General features: G+C 33.4%; 2 protein-coding genes across 6 annotated transcripts in view; one reads left to right on the top strand and one right to left on the bottom strand.

Annotated features, from left to right (window-relative positions):
* The window catches only part of LOC125236075, a 50,085-nt gene extending 36,616 nt beyond the window's left edge, over positions 1-13,469 (top strand). For 3 of the 4 annotated variants that reach the window (XM_048142768.1, XM_048142766.1, XM_048142765.1), the window contains one exon: positions 13,038-13,469. In XM_048142768.1, the coding sequence (XP_047998725.1) occupies positions 13,038-13,403 (366 nt within the window). In that variant the 3' untranslated portion in view covers positions 13,404-13,469. Of the gene's footprint in view, positions 1-12,648; positions 12,714-13,037 lie in introns of those variants that run through there. The other variant, XM_048142767.1, reaches the window with a different exon arrangement.
* Positions 8,528-12,414, bottom strand: LOC125236078. Of its 2 annotated transcripts, XM_048142772.1 has the most exons (4): positions 12,171-12,414; positions 11,652-11,800; positions 11,275-11,527; positions 8,528-10,509 (listed from the first exon to the last, which is right to left on the bottom strand). In XM_048142772.1, coding segments are annotated over exons 1-3 (363 nt in total). In that variant the 5' UTR covers positions 12,173-12,414; the 3' UTR covers positions 8,528-10,509; positions 11,275-11,315. The 2 variants fall into 2 exon arrangements, with proteins under 2 accessions (XP_047998729.1, XP_047998728.1); XM_048142771.1 differs by lacking the exon at positions 8,528-10,509 and having other exon boundaries at positions 10,518-11,527.
* Positions 13,470-20,804: the final 7,335 nt, after the last annotated feature.

Genomic DNA, 20,804 nt, shown 5'->3' with positions numbered 1-20,804 from the left:
ACCCCCAAGGACAGACGTCTCACCCCTGACTCCCGTTCACTCTGACTTTGAGTTTGGGATGATGCCAAAGGAACGAAGTTGAATAGGTGTTCTGATGTATCCTGTAATTAATAATTAAGTTATTAGTTTAATGTTAACTACGAGTATTAACTTTTAATTAAATGAAAACTTGAAATAAGTTACATTAATAATAAAATATTTTATTGCACACAAAAAAAAAAAAAAAAACGTAAGTTACAGAGAAATCCGATGAAATTAACGAAGTAGGTGACTACAGGTGGACTTAGCGCTAAGCAGACACATACATTAAAAATTGTATTTACTTAATTATTATTTTATATCAATTACGTATGAGTAATGTAACCATTATAATTTGAAATTATTTTATAATAATAATACAAACACTCACTCTAAAAATACCTCAATGTATACAAAAACTCGATTATAGTTATACGTGTTAATTACCTACTAATATTCTAAATATCCCCTCTTAAATACATGACTTCCTTAATTGATGTAAAATTAGCACATATTTGAATAGGTAGGTAAAACGAGTCAACTAGATGTACCTAGTACAAGCATTCTCCTATCTCGCTAGTTCCATTGAATACATGACTTCTTGAATGGAGACGAAATTAATATTTGAATGATGATTTCTTGGATTGCTTTGAAAAGTATTCGAACGTGTAATATTTATTGCAGTTACATTTACCTACAATCTACAAGTATTCTGCTACCTCACTTCTTGAATATGAGACTTCTTAAGTGAACGAAAAATTTTTTAATGATCGATCGATTCGAATTAGTACCTATTATAATATGTAATATTGGTGGTAGCTAGATGTACCTACTAGCATTATAATACCTCACTACTTGAATACGTGACATCTTGAATGGATGCAAAATGAGTATTTGAATGATCGATCGATTCAAATTAGTATTCTAATGTGTAATATTGGTGGCACCTGGATCTTCTTTGATCCAGGTGCACCAATATTACACTACTAGTACCATACTAATATCACATTTATTTGAATATTTTTCGCATAAAGTCTTTAAATTTGGGCAGTCAAAATGTTCTAAATTATAAACATTATCACTGTCTGTTATTTCTTTCACCCACTGCACTTTTTCATAACCTTTTGTATAAATGTGTTTATCTTTACAGTAATCAACAATCAAATTCTTATAATTAAAATATGATACATAGCCTTCATTCCATAATATTCCTTTGTATTTTTCCACCCAAGAGACTTGTGAACGTTCTTTCTTTGTTAAGGTATAGAACGGATGGGGAGGGCTGATCAGAAACACAAGAAAACTTTTTTGAGAAATAATCCCCACTTCTTTTGGTATAAATTGATTATTTTCATTTTTAAATCCTTGAACATCCAAAATCACATTCATGATAATTTCCTTACTATATTACTCAAAGGTTTATACTCGACAAGCCGATCGTTTATAATTAAACAATAGGCTGTCGTTTTATCAGGTATGTCTTCTGAGGACTCGATTTCTATTCGAACGTCAACTGGGCCAGTTTTTAATGAATCGTTCTGCCTTGAGCAGTCTATTACAAATAAAGGAGTTTTTTTTAATGTGTTCAGATTAAGCAGAGGATCGACACCGACCCCATAATACGACTGACGAAAGTTAGCATACATTTCGTATAATATACTAAATTTGTCTTCGCTAAATTTTAAATTAAGAGGATCGTATGGAAAGTACTGTGAATTTAAAAATAATTTGACGTTAGTTATATTGCAGTGATCAAATATAGTAGAATTTTTTAGTTTGTTTAGTTTTCTATCAGTCTGTAATGCTAATATAACATATCTAGGCTTTTCTAACTGGGAAGCGGTTTTTACTGACCATGCATGTTTTGTTGTTTTAGGTAAAAGTGGATATTCATACAAATCCCAATTCCGGAATGCTAGTTGTATAGATCGATCTTTCTCTAAGCACTTTAGTAGTGGCAATCTATTACGGTCAGAAACTCTAACATGTGGTACCCGCCATTGGATTTTATGGATATCAATTTGAACTTGATCATTTTCTTCAAGTACAACACTATTTAAAACTGAATTACTTCTGTTTAGTACAAGTTCGTGCCTACAGTTGACTAAAATCTTATTATAATCTTCCGCGAAGCCAAGCACTTTATTCAGAGGTATTATAATGGAGAAATGACCTTGCTTTAGAATACTCCCGCTTAGATCCCAACCCCACAATGCAGCGTTCTTACTTTCTCCTTCATTCATTGAAATAAGAGATTTCATCGTTGTAGTAATCCCGCAATTTTTATTCCGGTCAATTTCAATCCCATTTAGTTCGTAACTTATATCTTTGAACAAAAATAATATGGGGTTATTTGTAAAATTTACATCTTTTGTTATTTTTTTCCCAGCAGCATCTACTCGCCATACACTTGCATACCCTTCAATGTAAATGGAGCTTGCTGATGGTAATACATACACATCTTGTTGATTTATAGGTATCCTGATTTCGTCATTTTCCTTAAAGCTATGATTGTAGGGATTGTATGAATGGATGGTATAGCTTTCAATTGAATTATCTTGTTGTGGAATATCTGTGATATGCAACATCTTATTATAAGTATTTTATTTTATTTTAAACCCAAGAGAACGAAGAAATAACTTATTGCTCTTAGTAATTCTCTTGCTAGAATTTAATCGACTTGCTCCTTTGAAGACTGGGAGTTGAATATTCGATGGTATTCTTGTAATTCCGCTTTTATTGAAAACATACATAATGTATCACTTGATTTTGTAAGGTAAAATTATGTAAACGTATGCTTAACACCCGATTCTAGACACTGTTCGAGGTTGAATGTGATACGGTAGAAGATATCGTTTATTATAATATTGTTGTATTATGTTTTTGGTCTTATTAAACACATAAGTTTACTTATTTAATAATATTTCTGCCAGAATGAATTCAGAAATTTTAAACATAAATGCCCACAGTTAAATAAATGATTTTTTTGTATATTATCGTAATTATAGCGTATATTAGCTCCCATATATTTTATGAATTCCTTTGGAGGTTTTAAATTTCCGTAACTATCAAAATATTCAATATAATTTTTATTTTTTCCATAGGCTACCCAGTGAGTACCGTTATTTTCAGATGAATCTAAATTAATAACACCACATTCCATCGGTAATGGTTTTGGTGGTAATTCATCTCTCATGAATACACCACGAAAGTAAGGAATACTTTTCGAATGTTTTATTATATCGATATTACTCAATGCTCTATTGGGTAGCCTGCCATCTAGTTTTTTTTATTTGTAACATAAATTCCTAGTCCACCCTTGTAGGGTTTAAGATGCACTCCTTTTCCAATACATTTACCCTCCATTTTCATATTATGTCTCTTTAATTTAGCTAGTTGTCGTTTTGCTGATTTATAATGGTTAATAGCTTTTCTTATTCCCGCAACACCTCCTGCTAAACTTCCTGTAGCCGATAATCCTGCTAAAATTGGAATCAATGGTAGAAATCCGCCAGTTTTAGGTACTGGTATCACTCTGGGTAATTGTATAGGCAAGTCCGATGCTAATTCTTGAGCAGCAGCATACGCTAATTCCATTAGCATGTTCTTACATTTTGGCTTTAGATTACTGATATGTCTTTTAGTGTGTGAAACAAGATTATTAAAAGTTTTCTTTAAGCCAGCTCCAAATTTCTGATTGCTAAGTTTCTTCTTATTTTCGTTTTCAGAATTATTTCTCGTGCGTTTCATTTTTTATGAAATAGATTTAAATGTTGGATATGTCTGTACTGGTCTCTATAGTGTAGAGTTTGAAATACAAATGAGTGTACAAAACAGTGAAAGTAAATTTAAACCCGATTACAAACGATTTGTCTTATCAATCCAACTATTTTCACTCGGTGGAAGGCCGAGCCACTTAACATATACTTTATTTCCTTTACGTTTTAACACTCTTTCAACAAGATAAACTTGAGGATGCAAAGTTTTCTGAATTTCTTGCGCATAGAATGCTCCTAAAATAGGCCTACGCTTGGCGTCTTCTAGATAATATGTAGTGGGGTTAGTATTTCGAACATTAGTTATCTTAAATATTTCTGTTGACCAATTAGGGGTAAATCGTTTCTCGAAACATCCTTTATACTTGCTAACTCTTACAAAATCTCCAATACGAAACCTTTTGCAAACCGGGTTTTTCTTTGTTAGTAAATTCTTAATGTATCTTTGTAATACAACTCCTTTATTACTACGATTGATCGTGATCGGCGCTCTTCCCACCGTCCTATGAAAAGTATGATTATATTCTGAAACTTTCTGGTCAAGAGTTCCATCGACCCATTTATAATTACCCTTCAGACTAAACTCCTTATACAGCTTAGCTTTAAGAGTTCTTATAAGTCTTTCAACTATTGATGCCTTTTTGGTGGAAAATGTAGAGTAATGATTAATATTATATTTTTGAACAACTTTTCTGAAATTACTATTATAAAATTCATTACCCCTGTCTGTTTGTAAATTGATTGGTTTACGTCCTCTTGATAATAATGTTTCAAACATTTTGGATACGGTTTCTTTAGTCTTACGTTTGAGTGGAAATGCCCAAGCGTATTTTGAGAAACAGTCAATAATCACTAATATGTACTTATAACCAGCATTCAGTTTTGAAAAAGTCTGCATATCTATTAAATCTGCTTGCCAGAGGTCATCAATATCTCTTAAAATGACGCTTCTTCGAGGAAAATTCACCCTTGCATTTTTATGAATTTCATTTACGACGTCCGCTTTGCTCATAATGTTTATTAATATTATATTCAAATTCTTTGTTAGAAATATTCTTTTCAACTTTTGTTACTCGATTCATTAAAACCGAAATGTTTTTATCTATATTCATCACCTTTTTCATACAGGCATCGATTTTGTTTATTATTTCTGTATTTATTGTATTAGATAATATATTTTCCTCCTTTATACTTAATACTTTATTAAATTCTGCTTTACAATTATAAATATCATTGTTATTTGTCATGTCTAAGACACGTTTATTTATTCACTGAGCATTAACATAATATTTCAATTTATTTTATTGCTTTACAATACCGGCTTCCTTTAATTCTTCAATAATTGATATAATTTCATTATCATGGTTGGTGTTTCCAGCGTCTTTGGATGCAATCAAAAGTTTAAGCCTTTCAATTAATTCATTTGGATCATCCCAATAAATATAATCTGTGTTACTTTTATAATGTTTTAATGCAGGTAAGTTACCACCTGTTTTAATGTTAGTGTCAAGTAATTGTGAAAAGAGAGGTTTGATAATACTGCAATATTTTATACCTTTGTCTCCTTTTAATTTTCCGTTTGGATCAAAATCTCGTTTATGTGCGTTTGTACGGGTTAACATTTCTTTGTATTCAGTTTTATCTTTTTCAGTAACAAGACTGAGATTGGGTTTGTTTCGCATCAATAGTTCTTTCAACCCTGCGGTTAATTCAAATTTTTTGTTGTCTATAGTAATAACATATTGTTTTTCAGTATCGGAAGTCTTATTTACCAAAGACAAGTATACATCAGAATTACCCATCATCAACTTTTTATTCGTGCTACGAATCCCGAATGGTATATTGATGTCCTCATATAAATCAATCATGTCTTCTTTTTTTAGAGATAGAAGTGTATCATTATTTTGTTCTTGAGAAGTTTTATTACTAACATTAGAGTATTCATAATATTCTGAATGCTGATCAGGAGCAATTATCTCTTTGAAATTTTTGTATCCTATAGAATCATTTAAATTCTGAGATTTGTCACTCGTATCTGTACTTGTAGTCATGTTAATAGCTGGTTTAACAAAAGAACTTTGCATAACGAGGTTTTCTAATGGTTCAGTAATAGGTTTAAAAACTTTTTTTAAATTAATATTATTTTCATGTTCTTCATTATTTATCTTCTTTATTTTGTTTTTTATGTTATCTACTGCTTTGATAAGTTGATCTTTTAAATGTGTATCCATTTCAGCAGTCTTGACACCAACCTTTTAATACGAGCACTCAGTTTCAAGTGAGCCTTCGTCAACATTTAAAACATTAAATAATGGGAAATTTAAAAGTAAATAAATGTATCAAACCCCTGTCTATATCGTCCTTTATCTAGTGTACAATCTTTATTAATTAATAAAAAGCTAAAACAATCATCCCATATAATTGAACAAAGTTCTTTAAATTTTATCCAATCCATATCGGTGTTTACATGTTCATTGTATATATGTTTTAAGTTAGTATCATCTTGTTTAAAAACAATTAAGAGATTCACATTGTCTCTTAACAGTTGCTTCGGAATTTTGGAGTAAGTTTGCGATAAATAAAAACAATCAATTTGTCGATGTCTTCCCATAGCAAAGTAATTCCTAATGTTCACTTGATTTTCACATACAACATCATCGAAAATCATGATTGAATTGGTCATAGCATCATTTGGATGGATAACGTCTTTATTGTCATTAAATATTAAAAAGTTAGCATCTGGAATTTTCTCCATAATTAGTTGGAGGTAGCGATATTTTGGCTGAAAAGCGGTCTTTGAATACAAATAGATATTTTTAAACTTTAGACCATTTTCATGTAATAATAAATTTAATATTACATTAGTTTTACCACAGTTTGAAGGTCCACATATTATACAGCGGATTGTATTAGGTAATAATGTACTATGTCTTGTATTTTTATGCACGTCATTTTCAACGATTATATTATTTACTTCCAGAGTTTGGGTATGCTTAATGAATTTCATTGTTATTATGAAAAAAATATGATATCTCAACGCTTTTTATAGGATATGTCTTAACATAAATAAAACAATTGATTAACAGAGTAAATAAATTTATTAAATTTCTGGAGATTATTACAGATAGGTACAAAAAAAACAAACAAAAACAAATTTTAGTATCACATTATTATATAATTTAAAATATAGTCTTACAGTGCCCCCATGGTAATGTTTGTATATTGTCAGGCAATATCTGCCTTTTATCATCGTTGCAGTTTAAAACTACTTTATCAACTTGCTGTGAATATAAAACATGTTTGATTGATCGAATCATATTCATATTATGGGTATACACTTTTTTTGTTTGCAAAACTTTGTCAAAATGTTTAATTTTAATTTATTCGTTATAGGTTTTGTGACACCTTTTGCTTTCGTTATTGTCTTCTTTACATTTTTTAAACAGTACAGTTTTGCTCTTAATCCAATAAATTCAGTAATTACCGTACCACCAAATTCATCTTTAAATAAACCAGGTACTTTAGCATTTAGTTTAGGTATACCATAAGGGTTATTGTGGTCATAATTACTAGTATCATATTTTGATATGTTTTTATTTAGATCATTGTAAAAGTCATCAGTAATAATGTTATAAAGAAGGCTATCAGTATCAGTATAACAGAGTTTCACGTTTTCTTTGTACGTTTTTTTAATGAAATTATAATGAAATTGATATAAATGTGTTTTTGCCAATTCTAAAACTGTAAATCCAATATAAATCGGGCGGTCTAAACAAATTTTTTCAGGACTTAATTGAACAGCCACAAAGTTTTCATTAAATATGGATACATTCTTTACATTAGGTTTTAATAATATTTTTTCTGCACCTAAGTGTTTGTTTGTTTTATTGTCATTGTCTTTCCATTTTATTGCTAATTGAACATGTAAATGTTTTCGCTTATTTTCAATTGTTTTTCCAAATATAGCATTATTTAATAGTTTAAAAAGTCTTTTTCAAATGAAGTAGAAGCTTCTTGTCGTAATCGAGTATTTAGATCAATATATTTTTGTAAGAAGTTAGACTGTCTAAAACGTAGAATGCGATGTATTTTCTGTAACACTAACCCGTTCTTTAAACATTCCTTCAAATGTACGAAATGAATGATATAGTTGTATTTGTCATATAAATTTGCAATTAACTTTTCTGACTTCCCACCTGGGGGAACAAACCTTTCAGGTGCAAAAGGCAAATCGGCATGCAGATCGTGTAAATGATCAGGATAACTCATGTCAACTTCTAAAATGTATCCATGTTCACCGTTTTCTGGTATAGTCAGTATGTCAAAATTTCTAACCCGATCTAAAGTTAAAAACTCAAAGTCTGATACAGGTAATTTTTGTCTCATAGCATAACCATAGAGATTGTTACAATCCAGATACATCAAATATGAGGTGGGTCTAGAAGTATCAAAATCAGGGGTGTATTTATTGTTTGCTTTTGAATTCCGAAGAGAACACTGGGCTAATCCACCACGTATCCCTCTTTCTATCATCTGATATACTTCTAAGTCGTGTATTAACTGTAATTTTACGTCTGTAAACAAAAGCATAGCATCCCAACTTAAATTAGGTGCAGATACATAATAGGCTGGGTCTAGATTATAATGCTTCAAACTTGTATTTCTAAAATGTTCAAACACATCGCTTAACAACAAGACGTCACATTTTAAGTATAAATCAGTATATTCCCTAAAGTCATTATATTAAAAGCTGACCACACAGTTTCGGCATGATTATAATCAATATCTGAGATGTGTTTAGATTTTAGAGTATTATAAAACATTTCTTTTGTCGGTAGTTTATTGTCTTCATATTTCAACCAGGAATCAATGTAATCATAGGGATAAACACCTTTACGTGTTAATAACTGAAAGTGGTGGGTATCAGTAAATTCTTTAGACAAGTTAACAAAATCCTCTTTATTCAAACTTTTGGTTAACTCAAATAAACTGGAACTAAGAAATTGAAAAGAATCGATAAACTTTATTTCAATTGGTTTGGCGCTCGATTTGTTAGTAGAATATATAGTTTTTGTTATGCTTGAATATTTTTCCTTGGACTGTGGCATTATTTTGATAGACCCGGGGTACTTTGCAAGTTCTTCTATAAATAAATGACTATCATACCCCGTCAAATTATGTAAGACAACTGGTATAAAGGAACAGATTCTGTATTTCAAATTGCAAAGTGAATGAGCTGCACCTCTGTACTCTGATGTAATGTGATCGTGATCACGGACTTTGTCACCAAATAAAAACTGCTTACAAATATGACAGTGTGTAGCATTCTCATAATTACACTTTTCTTTATATGTTAATGGATTCATAGGATTATTTTTAATTAGTATGTTGTGAATTTCATGAATATCGTTTATTAACCATTCAACAAAAACTTTTACACAATCTTCACCTCTGTAAGAAACATATTTATTCAAACTTGCATCGTGCGAGCAGCATATGTAATAACCGAAACATGTCGGGACATGCTTTTTTAGGTTTTGCGTATTTTTACTACTGTCTGAATTACAATTAATTAACATACTTTCAAAATCAGCGTATATAATAAAATTGATTTTTTGTTTACGTTCGAAGTTCTTAAATTGAATGACAGTATTTTCATTAGGTAAAACTGTTACAATTTCGGAACAATGGTGTGTTTTAAATTTATTATCGCTTTTAAAAAATTGCAAACATGAGTCACAGAAATGCATGTGGCCTCTATGTAAAGTTACTTGTCTTCTAACTAATCGTACCAGGTCTTTAATTAAACAGTAATGTCCTTTACCAACGACTTCAATATATAATAGATTAAAATGATTATTTTTCTTTGATTTGGATCTATATAGAGGACCTGTTACTGCATACTTATTATCCAATCCATATATACAAATGCTTATATCAGGGTTATTTTTTTCAAATAACTGTATATCGCTGACTGATAATGGGAATGACATTCCATCGATATTTAAAACATCTGAATAGTGCGGGTATGATTTAGTTCGACACACATTATTCTTTGCAGGATATAGACCAGCCAGTATACTCCATAAAAAGCAACAATTATCGTTGTTTTGAATATTAATGCAGCTTTTAGTATTTTTGACACTTGGGGGTAAAGGTATGTAAGTACCTCCTCGCATCGGACAATACTTGTTTACGTTAACTTCTAAATGACTTATTGCGACAAAAGACCAGCCTGATTCACGGTGCTCAAATTCTATAACTTTATTTTTTAAATGTTCAATCGTATTTTCAAACAGTTCATTGATATTTGTGTTTTCATAAATAACATCATATTTTGTATTGAATGACTTTAACTGTTGTTTGCCTGAATGAGGTAATGTAAAGTAAACGAAAAGCTCATAGTTTATTTTGATACTTTTATGTTCCCGTAATGACATTTCTACAACTTTCATAATGTTACTTTTGATATCACACAAAAACGTCTCAGGAGTTACGTATTCATTTTGTGTTGCATTCAGACGATAGGTGACTATTCTGTTTTTAAAGGCTGTTGCTATAATTTCAATATTATTCAAATCAGTTTTCAATATGCAATTCGATTTATGTAAATTAGTTCTCAAATGGGCATTGTATTCATTCTTAGGCAATTTAATTTGACATTTGTCACATTTCATTAAAATAGTTCTGGATAACGGACGGTTACGTGATCCCACTGTAAACAAAATAACACACTTTATAGATATCATTTTATTCCAAATTAGTACTACAATAGATATACATTTATAATTAATTAAAGTATGTATTATATAATACTTATATTCCATTTCATAACATAGGTAATGTAATTCAAAATGAATATGGGTAAAAAACATTATTAATAGATGTCAACAAATAAATGAGGGCTCACATCTGTGCTATTACTTTTACGTTGTGTTCAGGATAGTTGGATCCACGCATAGTTCAATCTATGCAATTGGTCCCATATTTTACAAAAAGGAATAATTCTATGTACGAAAAAGAAATAAATTCACTCTAACACGTTTGAACATTTAGTTAAAATTATTCACAGAACGTAAAAGGAATACCACAAATATCAGCTCGTTATTAATTTATTAGTCATTTATTTATAATCCTCGTATTTTATTACAGATGCACTAATAAGTGTGGTAATAAGAGATATATACGATGGCTTAAATTGATCAATAATAATTGCTAACAAATGACGGCGCACATGTTCGGTATTCCTTTCGCGTTGCGTGAATAAAATTAGCCAAGTGTCTCCAAGCTTCAGTATTATCATCGGTTCGGTTTTTAATATTTACTACAGCATGACGCCATCGATTTACTGGTGTCACCTTTTCAATATCATCGCATTTATACACTTTGACCTCAACAAAGTGGGTGCCCTTTTTATCAGGATTTGTCTGACGAGCAAAACCGTTCGCAAGTCGTCGTGAAATGTACGATAATAATTTACCCTCCCCTGCAGGTTGGTTCGCTTCTAATCCCTCGTCATCGCTATCGGCACCGAATAGTTCCGCTGCAGTGCCGTGCCGCGGCTTCACAGGAGCTATTCTGACCCTCTTGCTCGAGCTTGCTGACGATGTCGATGGCTTGGATTTTTTCTTTTTTCGACCGCGTCAGCCTTCGGTGGTAGCGGTGGCGGTGCTGGCAAATCTTCCTCAGTGGAGGATGAGAGATACGAATCGGTATGGGACGAACGTTTTGACCTGGAAATAAAAATAAGTTACTATTAAAATATTATTAATTTATAATCTGCGTTAGAATACTACGTAAAGGCTATTTTATGGTTTTGAGAACACACAACTATCTAATATTTATGTATACACCTACCTCTTGCTCGAGCTCGTCGATGTTGGCGGCTTGGATTTTTTCTTTTGTCGATCACGTCAACCTTCGGCGGTGGCGGCGGCGGTGCCGACGAATCTTCCTCCGTGGAGGATGAGAGATATAAATCTTCAGCGTGGGACGAGGGTTTTGACCTGGAAATAAAATAAATAATGTGCTATTAAAATAATTCATTTATAATTATAATTCTCCATTACTCTAACGTTGTTTTATTTGAATAATGATTAATTATTTTTACGAGTTTGTTACTTTGCGAATATAAATAAATAAATAATATAGGATATTCTTACTAAGTCCTACAGTAAGTTTGCGTTGCGAGTACTCGCATAATAACACATAGAAAACAACCATGACTCGGGAACAAATATATGTGTTCATCACACAAACCCTTACTGAGATTCGACCCAGAAGCCCCTGGCTTAGTAGCTAGTCACTAACCAGTAGGTCAGATAAGTCGTCAAAATTATATAAGCAACATTACAATATACATTTATTCACACTTACATTGTATGATGATGATGTCCTTGTAGCTTCAGTAGAGAGAACAGTGGGTTTTCCTTGCTTCCTGTGTAGCGGAATGAATCAAGAGGATCGATCTGAGGAGCTTAAGTAGTGAAAATTCACGTGGAGCTAACGCAATACCTATATGAAATTTGTCAACGTGATTGAAAAACGCAACTCAGCACTTAGTCGGTGGAAACAATCATCGATTGCAAATCCCACAACGCAGCAAAATCAGATCACCGTGTATAATACGTGAAGGTACTTACCATATATTTTTTTTATTCATTAAATTCATTTTATGGTTTTAATCTTAGAAAAACAGACAATGTCGCGATCGGAGCTAGTATATTTTATTTGCTTTAGTGCATTATTGCTAACATCGTAAATCCAATCGTATCTCAATACAATGTGATGTCATTTTTTTTAAACGTTTGATTTTGAACTCTAATAACACAATAATTTCAGATATAAACCCCGAAAATAAGTGAAAATATTATTTACTCTTATATATTCAACGCGATTAGTTCTACGGAAAATATGTCGGTAAGTATTTTTTTTAGAGTGAGTGTTTGTATTATTATTATAAAATAATTTCAAATTATAATGGTTACATTACTCATACGTAATTGATATAAAATAATAATTAAGTAAATACAATTTTTAATGTATGTGTCTGCTTAGCGCTAAGTCCACCTGTAGTCACCTACTTCGTTAATTTCATCGGATTTCTCTGTAACTTATGTTTTTTTTTTTTTTTGTGTGCAATAAAATATTTTATTATTAATGTAACTTATTTCAAGTTTTCATTTAATTAAAAGTTAATACTCGTAGTTAACATTAAACTAATAACTTAATTATTAATTACAGGATACATCAGAACACCTATTCAACTTCGTTCCTTTGGCATCATCCCAAACTCAAAGTCAGAGTGAACGGGAGTCAGGGGTGAGACGTCTGTCCTTGGGGGTCAAGAGGAAGGCAACACCCGTTTACTCGTTTATCAAAAAACCACATCGGAATGGAGGTACAAAAGTCATCAAAATAGAAATTTACGACAGTAACAAATTGAATGAGAACTTTGAACATATATGTAAATGTAATGCCGAGCTGTGTGCCCAATATGTAGTGAAAAATACGTTATTAGACCAAGTTTACGAATTAACGCGTAGAGTAATTGACAAGATAGACGAAGGTTTGTCCTCAGATACGCCACATGGGTACACCATCGAATAAGGGTACAATTTAATGTGATTGTGTAATATGAACATAGTTCTTAAGTTAATAAACATTATAAAAGTACACGTAATTTCATTTAACTATATCCAACTTTTACCTCAATGTTAATTACCTAGAGTAGGTACATAAAACTATAAAATAATATCTTATTAAGAGAATAGTACCTAACTCATCAGTACGAAATCAAAATCATTACTCATATCGGGTAGACATTTCTATTTAGAGATTTCAGATTACATACCTCAATGTATACAAAAACTCGATTATAGTTATACGTGTTAATTACCTACTAATATTCTAAATATCCCCCTCTTAAATACATGACTTCCTTAATTGATGTAAAATTAGCACATATTTGAATAGGTAGGTAAAACGAGTCAACTAGATGTACCTAGTACAAGCATTCTCCTATCTCGCTAGTTCCATTGAATACATGACTTCTTGAATGGAGACGAAATTAATATTTGAATGATGATTTCTTGGATTGCTTTGAAAAGTATTCGAACGTGTAATATTTATTGCAGTTACATTTACCTACAATCTACAAGTATTCTGCTACCTCACTTCTTGAATATGAGACTTCTTAAGTGAACGAAAAATTTTTTAATGATCGATCGATTCGAATTAGTACCTATTATAATGTGTAATATTGGTGGTAGCTAGATGTACCTACTAGCATTATAATACCTCACTACTTGAATACGTGACATCTTGAATGGATGCAAAATGAGTATTTGAATGATCGATCGATTCAAATTAGTATTCTAATGTGTAATATTGGTGGCACCTGGATCTTCTTTGATCCAGGTGCACCAATATTACACTACTTAGGCGCTGTAGTCTCTTTTAATTATATATTTTACAATCGGCTGTAAACATTTTTTTTCTATTGGAATATTTAAGGTTTGCGCTGTCTCGTGATCCGACAGACCTAACGGAAGAAGTTCACCTTCTGCATTTTCGATGTTGCTTATAACATGGTCAATACATGAGTTGGCTCTAGTAGGCTTTGTAATGTGGCTCTTTAAATTATACATTTTTATAATATCATTGAGTTGGGTGGTAATTTTATTTTGTACGATTGTGTTTATGTTAAAGTCAGGTTGTTTAAGATTATCCAGTTCTTCGAAGAATACATTAACATCTGAGTTTGGGGTACGATACAGGCCAATTATGATTAGTTGACTGTAAGGTATCTCTATCGCACAACATTCAAAACTATTTTCACGGGCATGATTATTGATGAAAGGTAGTTCCTTAGATTCTACTCCTATTTTAGTCATAATACAAACTCCTCCTCTGTTTTTTTTTTCTAGAAAAGTTAGAGGCTAGTTTATAACCCTTTAACATCCCTTTTTTACGAATGTCTCGGTTAAACAAATTATATCTGGGTCTTTTCCGTTATTTCGCATCTCTGACAAGGTTATTTCTAGTAATTCACGTTTTTGTAGTATGCTTGCAATATTTTGGTGAAGTAATAGAAAATTTGCAGGTTGATCTTTAGGGACGAAAAAAAATATGGTTATTTTGCCCTTGTTCGGTGTCTTCTAGGTAGTTTTCAACAGTTAACTTCTTTTCCTTTTGTGTTTTCGAGCTGTGACAGTTAGACATCGAACAGTCTATATCTGCAATAAGTGTATTTAAGTTTCTTATGATAGTTGTCATTCCGCATTTATTTCTTTTTCCGGTGATCACTGAGAACATTTTTTGATTATAGTCTAGATACTTATTGCTATCTAATATGTATGCATACTGATATGTAAGGTTGTCCAGATACAAACGATTATTGAATGCCTCGACGCGTTTGTTAAATATACTTGCAAATCTGTTTATTTTAAATATAGGGAGGCATAAAATAATATTTGTATGCTGTACGGTTTCTAATTTGTTTCTTAGCTTTTCAATTATACATGTATAGTCCTGCGTAGTTTTGAAATCCGATTCGCCTATAAACAATACGCAGTAGTCATTCAATGTGAAGTTTGCCACTTTATTTTCTAGTCCGTTAAGTAATGTGGTGATGTTTCCTCCGTTTAAGATATAATGGCAGGCTTGGTCGTTGTCGAAGTTGTTCATTATTAAACTTCGCGTATGCTTCTCACTATTGCCACTAATAACGCATATCTGTCTGGTGTTTGCTGTTGTGTAAGTAGTACTATTTTCGAGAACTGTAGTCGTCGGCTTGGTAATCTGTACTTGCTGCATCAAGCTATCTAACTGACACATTAGCTCAGTGTTCGATTCTCTTGCTTCGTGAAGTTGGTTTTCTAGTCGTGCTATTTCTTTCTGTAAGTCTTGTATTCTTGTGTTGTAGAGTTACATAGACATTTTAAAACAGTATTTTCTTAGGTAACAATAGAATAAAACATCAGTCTTTGACCTATCTTACTAAGACGAAACAAAAATGTGGCCTTCTTGCCAGTAATAAAATGCCACCTTGGCTACATACATGTCAAACGTATCTACTACATGTATCTACTTATTGTGAAAATATAAAAACAATTTCTCTTACGTACTAGACACAGCCTCAAGTTACATTTAGTGCAACGTACGTCCGTCTTATTATTTTTGCAGTATTTGCACCGTCCTTGGGTAGTAAAGGCCTACCGCTCAGTTTTTAAAAAAAAGCCGTAAACCACCTTTAAAGGAAATTGAACTGCCTGACTTATGTCAGCCTCGACAAGAAAACTGGTATAATAATGTTTATCATACCCCAGAGGGATCTGATAACGAACCTGCTTTGGAGCTTCAACAAATTTGTTCTTCAATACAACCCTCTAACAACAAGGAAAACAGGCCTGTTAAATGTGGTGATTTTTTACTGGTAAAAGTACCAGCGATACGCATGTATCGTAAATGATTTACATGATGACGGAGAAGTTAGAGTCACATTTTTGCGTTCCGTCAAAAATAAAAAAGTATTTCGCCTTGAAAAAAGTGATATATCTGATATTGACTACGCGGACATTGTTGATATTCTTCCTGAACCCGAGGTTAAAACGAAACGGGGACAAACATATTACGATTTTCCGATTGATGTTGCCGTTTCAGAGAAGTAATATTCTATTTGTTACGCTTATTTTGTTAATTTAGTTTGCTACGATATCACTATCACTTCACTACATAGTATAAAACAAAGTCACTTTTTCTGTCCCTATGTCCCTATGTCCCTTTGTATGCTTAAATCTTTGAAACTACGCAACGGATTTTGATGCGGTTTTTTTTAATAGATAGAGTGATTCAAGAGGAAGGTTTATATGTATAATAACATCCATTAAATAGTGGAGAAGTACTGTTATTTTTGAGGTTTCTAATGTGATGTCGTAAATAATTACATGCGGGTAGATTATATTTATTTGTCTTGTGTAAATTCGTAAATAAACTTAAAAATAAACTTATGCTTGAAGCGTATTACACTGTTGACGAATTTTTCAACGACGTGCACTCTTGAACTGGTTCACTATACCAACCACTTTGAATTATAAAATTGAAATGTATCTTCGACAGCATGTTTGCATTAACTATGTAAGTTATAAGTGCCGACTGTAGACACTTAATAACAAAAAATAACAAAGAAGAATGTATTTATATGTAACTAGCTTTTACCCGCGGCTTCGCCCGCGTAATAAAAGTATTCTTATTGAAACGTTTACAAAAAATAAGATTTTCATTTGGATCCGTAGGTTTCTTTGTAGGTACATCTGTCCGCGATTATTTCGATTAAGGTAAAGCGGGGCAATTCTCGACTGGAGGGCCATTGTAACTGATCTATTTGCTGTACGGTCCGGTTTTGGCTGACTGTACCTTACACATATTAATATTGTTTTAAAAGAAATTCTTGCAATGATTGTAGAATTGTTACACAGCGACCACAGCGTAGGTGCGAATATGTATGTATTTTACCTATATAAATATTTATACTGGGGAAACTTCATACAACCCACATAGCCAGTATCTCGACGCTATGGTCGGTAGGGTAAAAAGTACTTCCTTGCATTATCGCTTACAATTTTTTCCATTTTGCTGATACTTATTGCAAACGTAAACATATAAAAGGCAAGCAAACAACGATCTTCTTACAGCACATTGAATGTAATAGTTTACGGATGCAGGATACTCGCCGATGCCTACTTACTAATACCTTCCCACTGGGCCACCTGCATTTTACACTGCCTAAATATCGATTGCCGACCGATTATTCCAACCCCAATCCCTATTCTTATCCCCGTCCCTATCTCTATCTTTGTCCCCGTCCCCGTTCCGTCCCTGTCCCCGTCCCTCCCCTATCCCTATCCCCGTCCCCTATTTTTATCCCTATTTCTATCCCTATCCCTATCCCGATCCCTATCCCGATCCCGATCCCGATCCCTATCCCTATCCCTATCCCCACCCCTACCCCTACCCCTACCCCTACCCCTATCCTTATCCCAATCCCAATCCCTATTCCTATCCCTATCCCTATCCCTATCCCTATCCCTATCCCTATCCCTATTCCTATCCCTATCCCTATCCCTATCCATATCCCTATCCCTATCCCTATCCCTATCCCTATCCATATCCCAATGCCTATCCCTAACCCTATCCCTATCCCTATCCCTATCCCTATCCCTATCCCTATCCCTATCCCAATCCCAATCCCTATCCCTATACCTATCCCTATCCCTAACCCTATCCCTATCCCTATCCCAATCCCAATCCCAATCCCAATCCCAATCCCAATCCCAATCCCAATCCCAATGCCTATGCCTATGCCTATGCCTATGCCTATCCCTATCCATATCCATATCCATATCCATATCCCTATCCCTATCCCTATCCCTATCCCTATCCCTATCCCTATCCCTATCCCTATCCCTATCCCTATCCCAATCCCAATCCCTATCCCTATCCCTATCCCTATCCCTATCCCTATCCCTAACCCTATCCCGTTCCTGTCCCTGTCCCTGTCCCTGACCCTGTCTCTGTCCCTGTCCCTGTCCCTGTCCCTGTCCCTGTCCCTGTCCCTGTCCCTGTCCCTGTCCCTGTCCCTGTCCCTGGCCCTGTCCCTGTCCTTGCCCCTGTCAAATTATCATGCTAGGAGGTGAACTTTGAAAAATCCTTTCTTAGTGCTCCTCTAAGGAACTTCCGTGTCAATTTGAAATCTCTTGAACCAGAAGTAAAGATAAAAACTAAAGCTATACTTATGGCTATTTTGGATATTTTAACCCCATTGCACAATAACAGGGGAGAAAATTTCTTTTCCACCTCATTAGATTTAAAAATCGTTGTATTTATCGTGATCAGCGACCCGATAAACCATAAAAACGATACCCATATTGTGTTTTTGACTTTACCCCCTTTGCGGGGTGCAAAGGCTTTAGGGGTCAAATTTTCAAAAAACCTGAAACATGTATTTAGTCATATGTCTTTAGGAATCCTCCTGTGAAGTTTCGAATAAAATAGTCAAACTAATCTTGTTTCCCCATACAAACTTTGAACCCCCATTTCACCCTTTTAAGAGGAGAATTTTGAAAAATCCTTTCTTAGTGCTCCTCTACGCCATATAAGGAACCTATGTGCCAAATTTGAAATCTCTAGGACCAGCGGTTTCGGCTGTGTGTTGATATGTCAGTCAGTCAGTCAATATCTTCTTTTATATATTTTTTTGATATTTAAACCCCATTGCACCACAACAGGGGAGAAGGTATTTCACTTCCGCCTCGTTAGATTTTAAAAATGTTGTATTTATCGTGATCAGCGACCCGATAAACCATAAAAACGATACCCATATTGATTTTTTGACTTTATCACCCCCTTTTCACCCTTTTAGGGGTTAAATTTTCAAAAAACCTGAAACACGTATTCAGTCATATGTCTTAAGGAATCTTCCTGTGAAGTTTCGAATAAAATAGTCAAACTAATCTTGTTTCCCCATACAAACTTTGAACCCCCATTTGACCTCCTTAGGAGGTGAATTTTGGAAAATCCTTTCTTAGTGCTCCTCTACACTATATAAGGAACCTATGTGCAAAATTTGAAATCTCTAGGACCAGCGGTTTCGGCTGTGTGTTGATATGTCAGTCAGTCAGTCAATATCTTCTTTTATATATTTTTTTGATATTTAAACCCCATTGCACCACAACAGGGGAGAAGGTATTTCACTTCCGCCTCGTTAGATTTTAAAAACGTTGTATTTATCGTGATCAGCGACCCGATAAACCATAAAAACGATACCCATATTGATTTTTTGACTTTATCACCCCTTTTCACCCTTTTAGGGGTTAAATTTTCAAAAAACCTGAAACACGTATTCAGTCATATGTCTTAAGGAATCTTCCTGTGAAGTTTCGAATAAAATAGTCAAACTAATCTTGTTTCCCCATACAAACTTTGAACCCCCATTTGACCCCCTTAGGAGATGAATTTTGGAAAATCCTTTCTTAGTGCTCCTCTACACTATATAAGAAACCTACGTGCCAAATTTGAAATCTCTAGGACCAGCGGTTTCGGCTGTGCGTTGATATGTCAGTCAGTCAGTCAGTCAGTCAGTCAGTCAGTCAGCTTTGAGTAATTATGTTAACTAGAGAGGGCACCTCAACTTGATTTTGTGTAACAACACTTAGAGCTGATCAGCACAAACGCGCTTAGTCTGTGCCGAACGGCTGTGGTAGATTGACGTATCGCAATGAAAAATATTTCGTCTAAATAATGCCGTCATGTGTAGTGAGGTACTGCACAAACTACTCAGGAAAATCTAACAAAAGCTAAGGAGTGACTTTTCATACGTAGGTTTACTGCATTTTTGTTTAAACACGCTTACTTTTAAAAAAATGTATCAATATAAACTCATGCCGAAGCGCCATGTTGCGGCGGCCATGTTTCGTTGAAACCAAAGAGTAAAAAATGCAACAAAAGCAGACGTGACAATATCGCAAGTTAGTTCAAGTTTCCTATCATACATTAAATTATATATATTTATCGAGGCAAAAAGGTTATTTAATTATTATTGTCAGAATTGCACAGTTTTCCGACATGTCGGTCTATAACAGATTCTCAATACGCGTGTCGAATTTCATGTGAGTATGTAAATGTAAGTGCAGTACCTAACCTGCCTGAATGAATTTGGGTAGGTAGACGGTCAAGCAAATTATGAGAGTATAAAAACGCGCGAAATTCAAATTTTCTATGGGACGATAAACCCGCGCCCATACATACATGGATGTAGATAAAGTTATATGTGTATAATTAGGCATTAAAACACTCATGTTATCTTATTAACACAACAAAAACAACACTCATCTTTTAATGCCTACCATTATGCAAATGTCACATAAATAACTAATATCCAGTTGCGGCTACGTGTACCTACACATGTACGCTCAGTCCGTATACAGCTTTAAAAAATGTGGGCATTTGAAA

Source organism: Leguminivora glycinivorella, chromosome 18 (genome assembly GCF_023078275.1).
Source record: "Leguminivora glycinivorella isolate SPB_JAAS2020 chromosome 18, LegGlyc_1.1, whole genome shotgun sequence".
NCBI classification, from domain to species: Eukaryota; Metazoa; Arthropoda; class Insecta; order Lepidoptera; family Tortricidae; genus Leguminivora; species Leguminivora glycinivorella.
This window is presented reverse-complemented; position numbering and strand designations above follow the sequence as displayed.

Coding starts and splice junctions, on each gene's coding strand:
- LOC125236078 (XM_048142772.1), bottom strand. Junction 11,528..11,651: donor TCGACGAGCTCGAGCAAGAG/GTAGGTGTATAC, acceptor TTTTATTTCCAG/GTCAAAACGTTCGTCCCATA.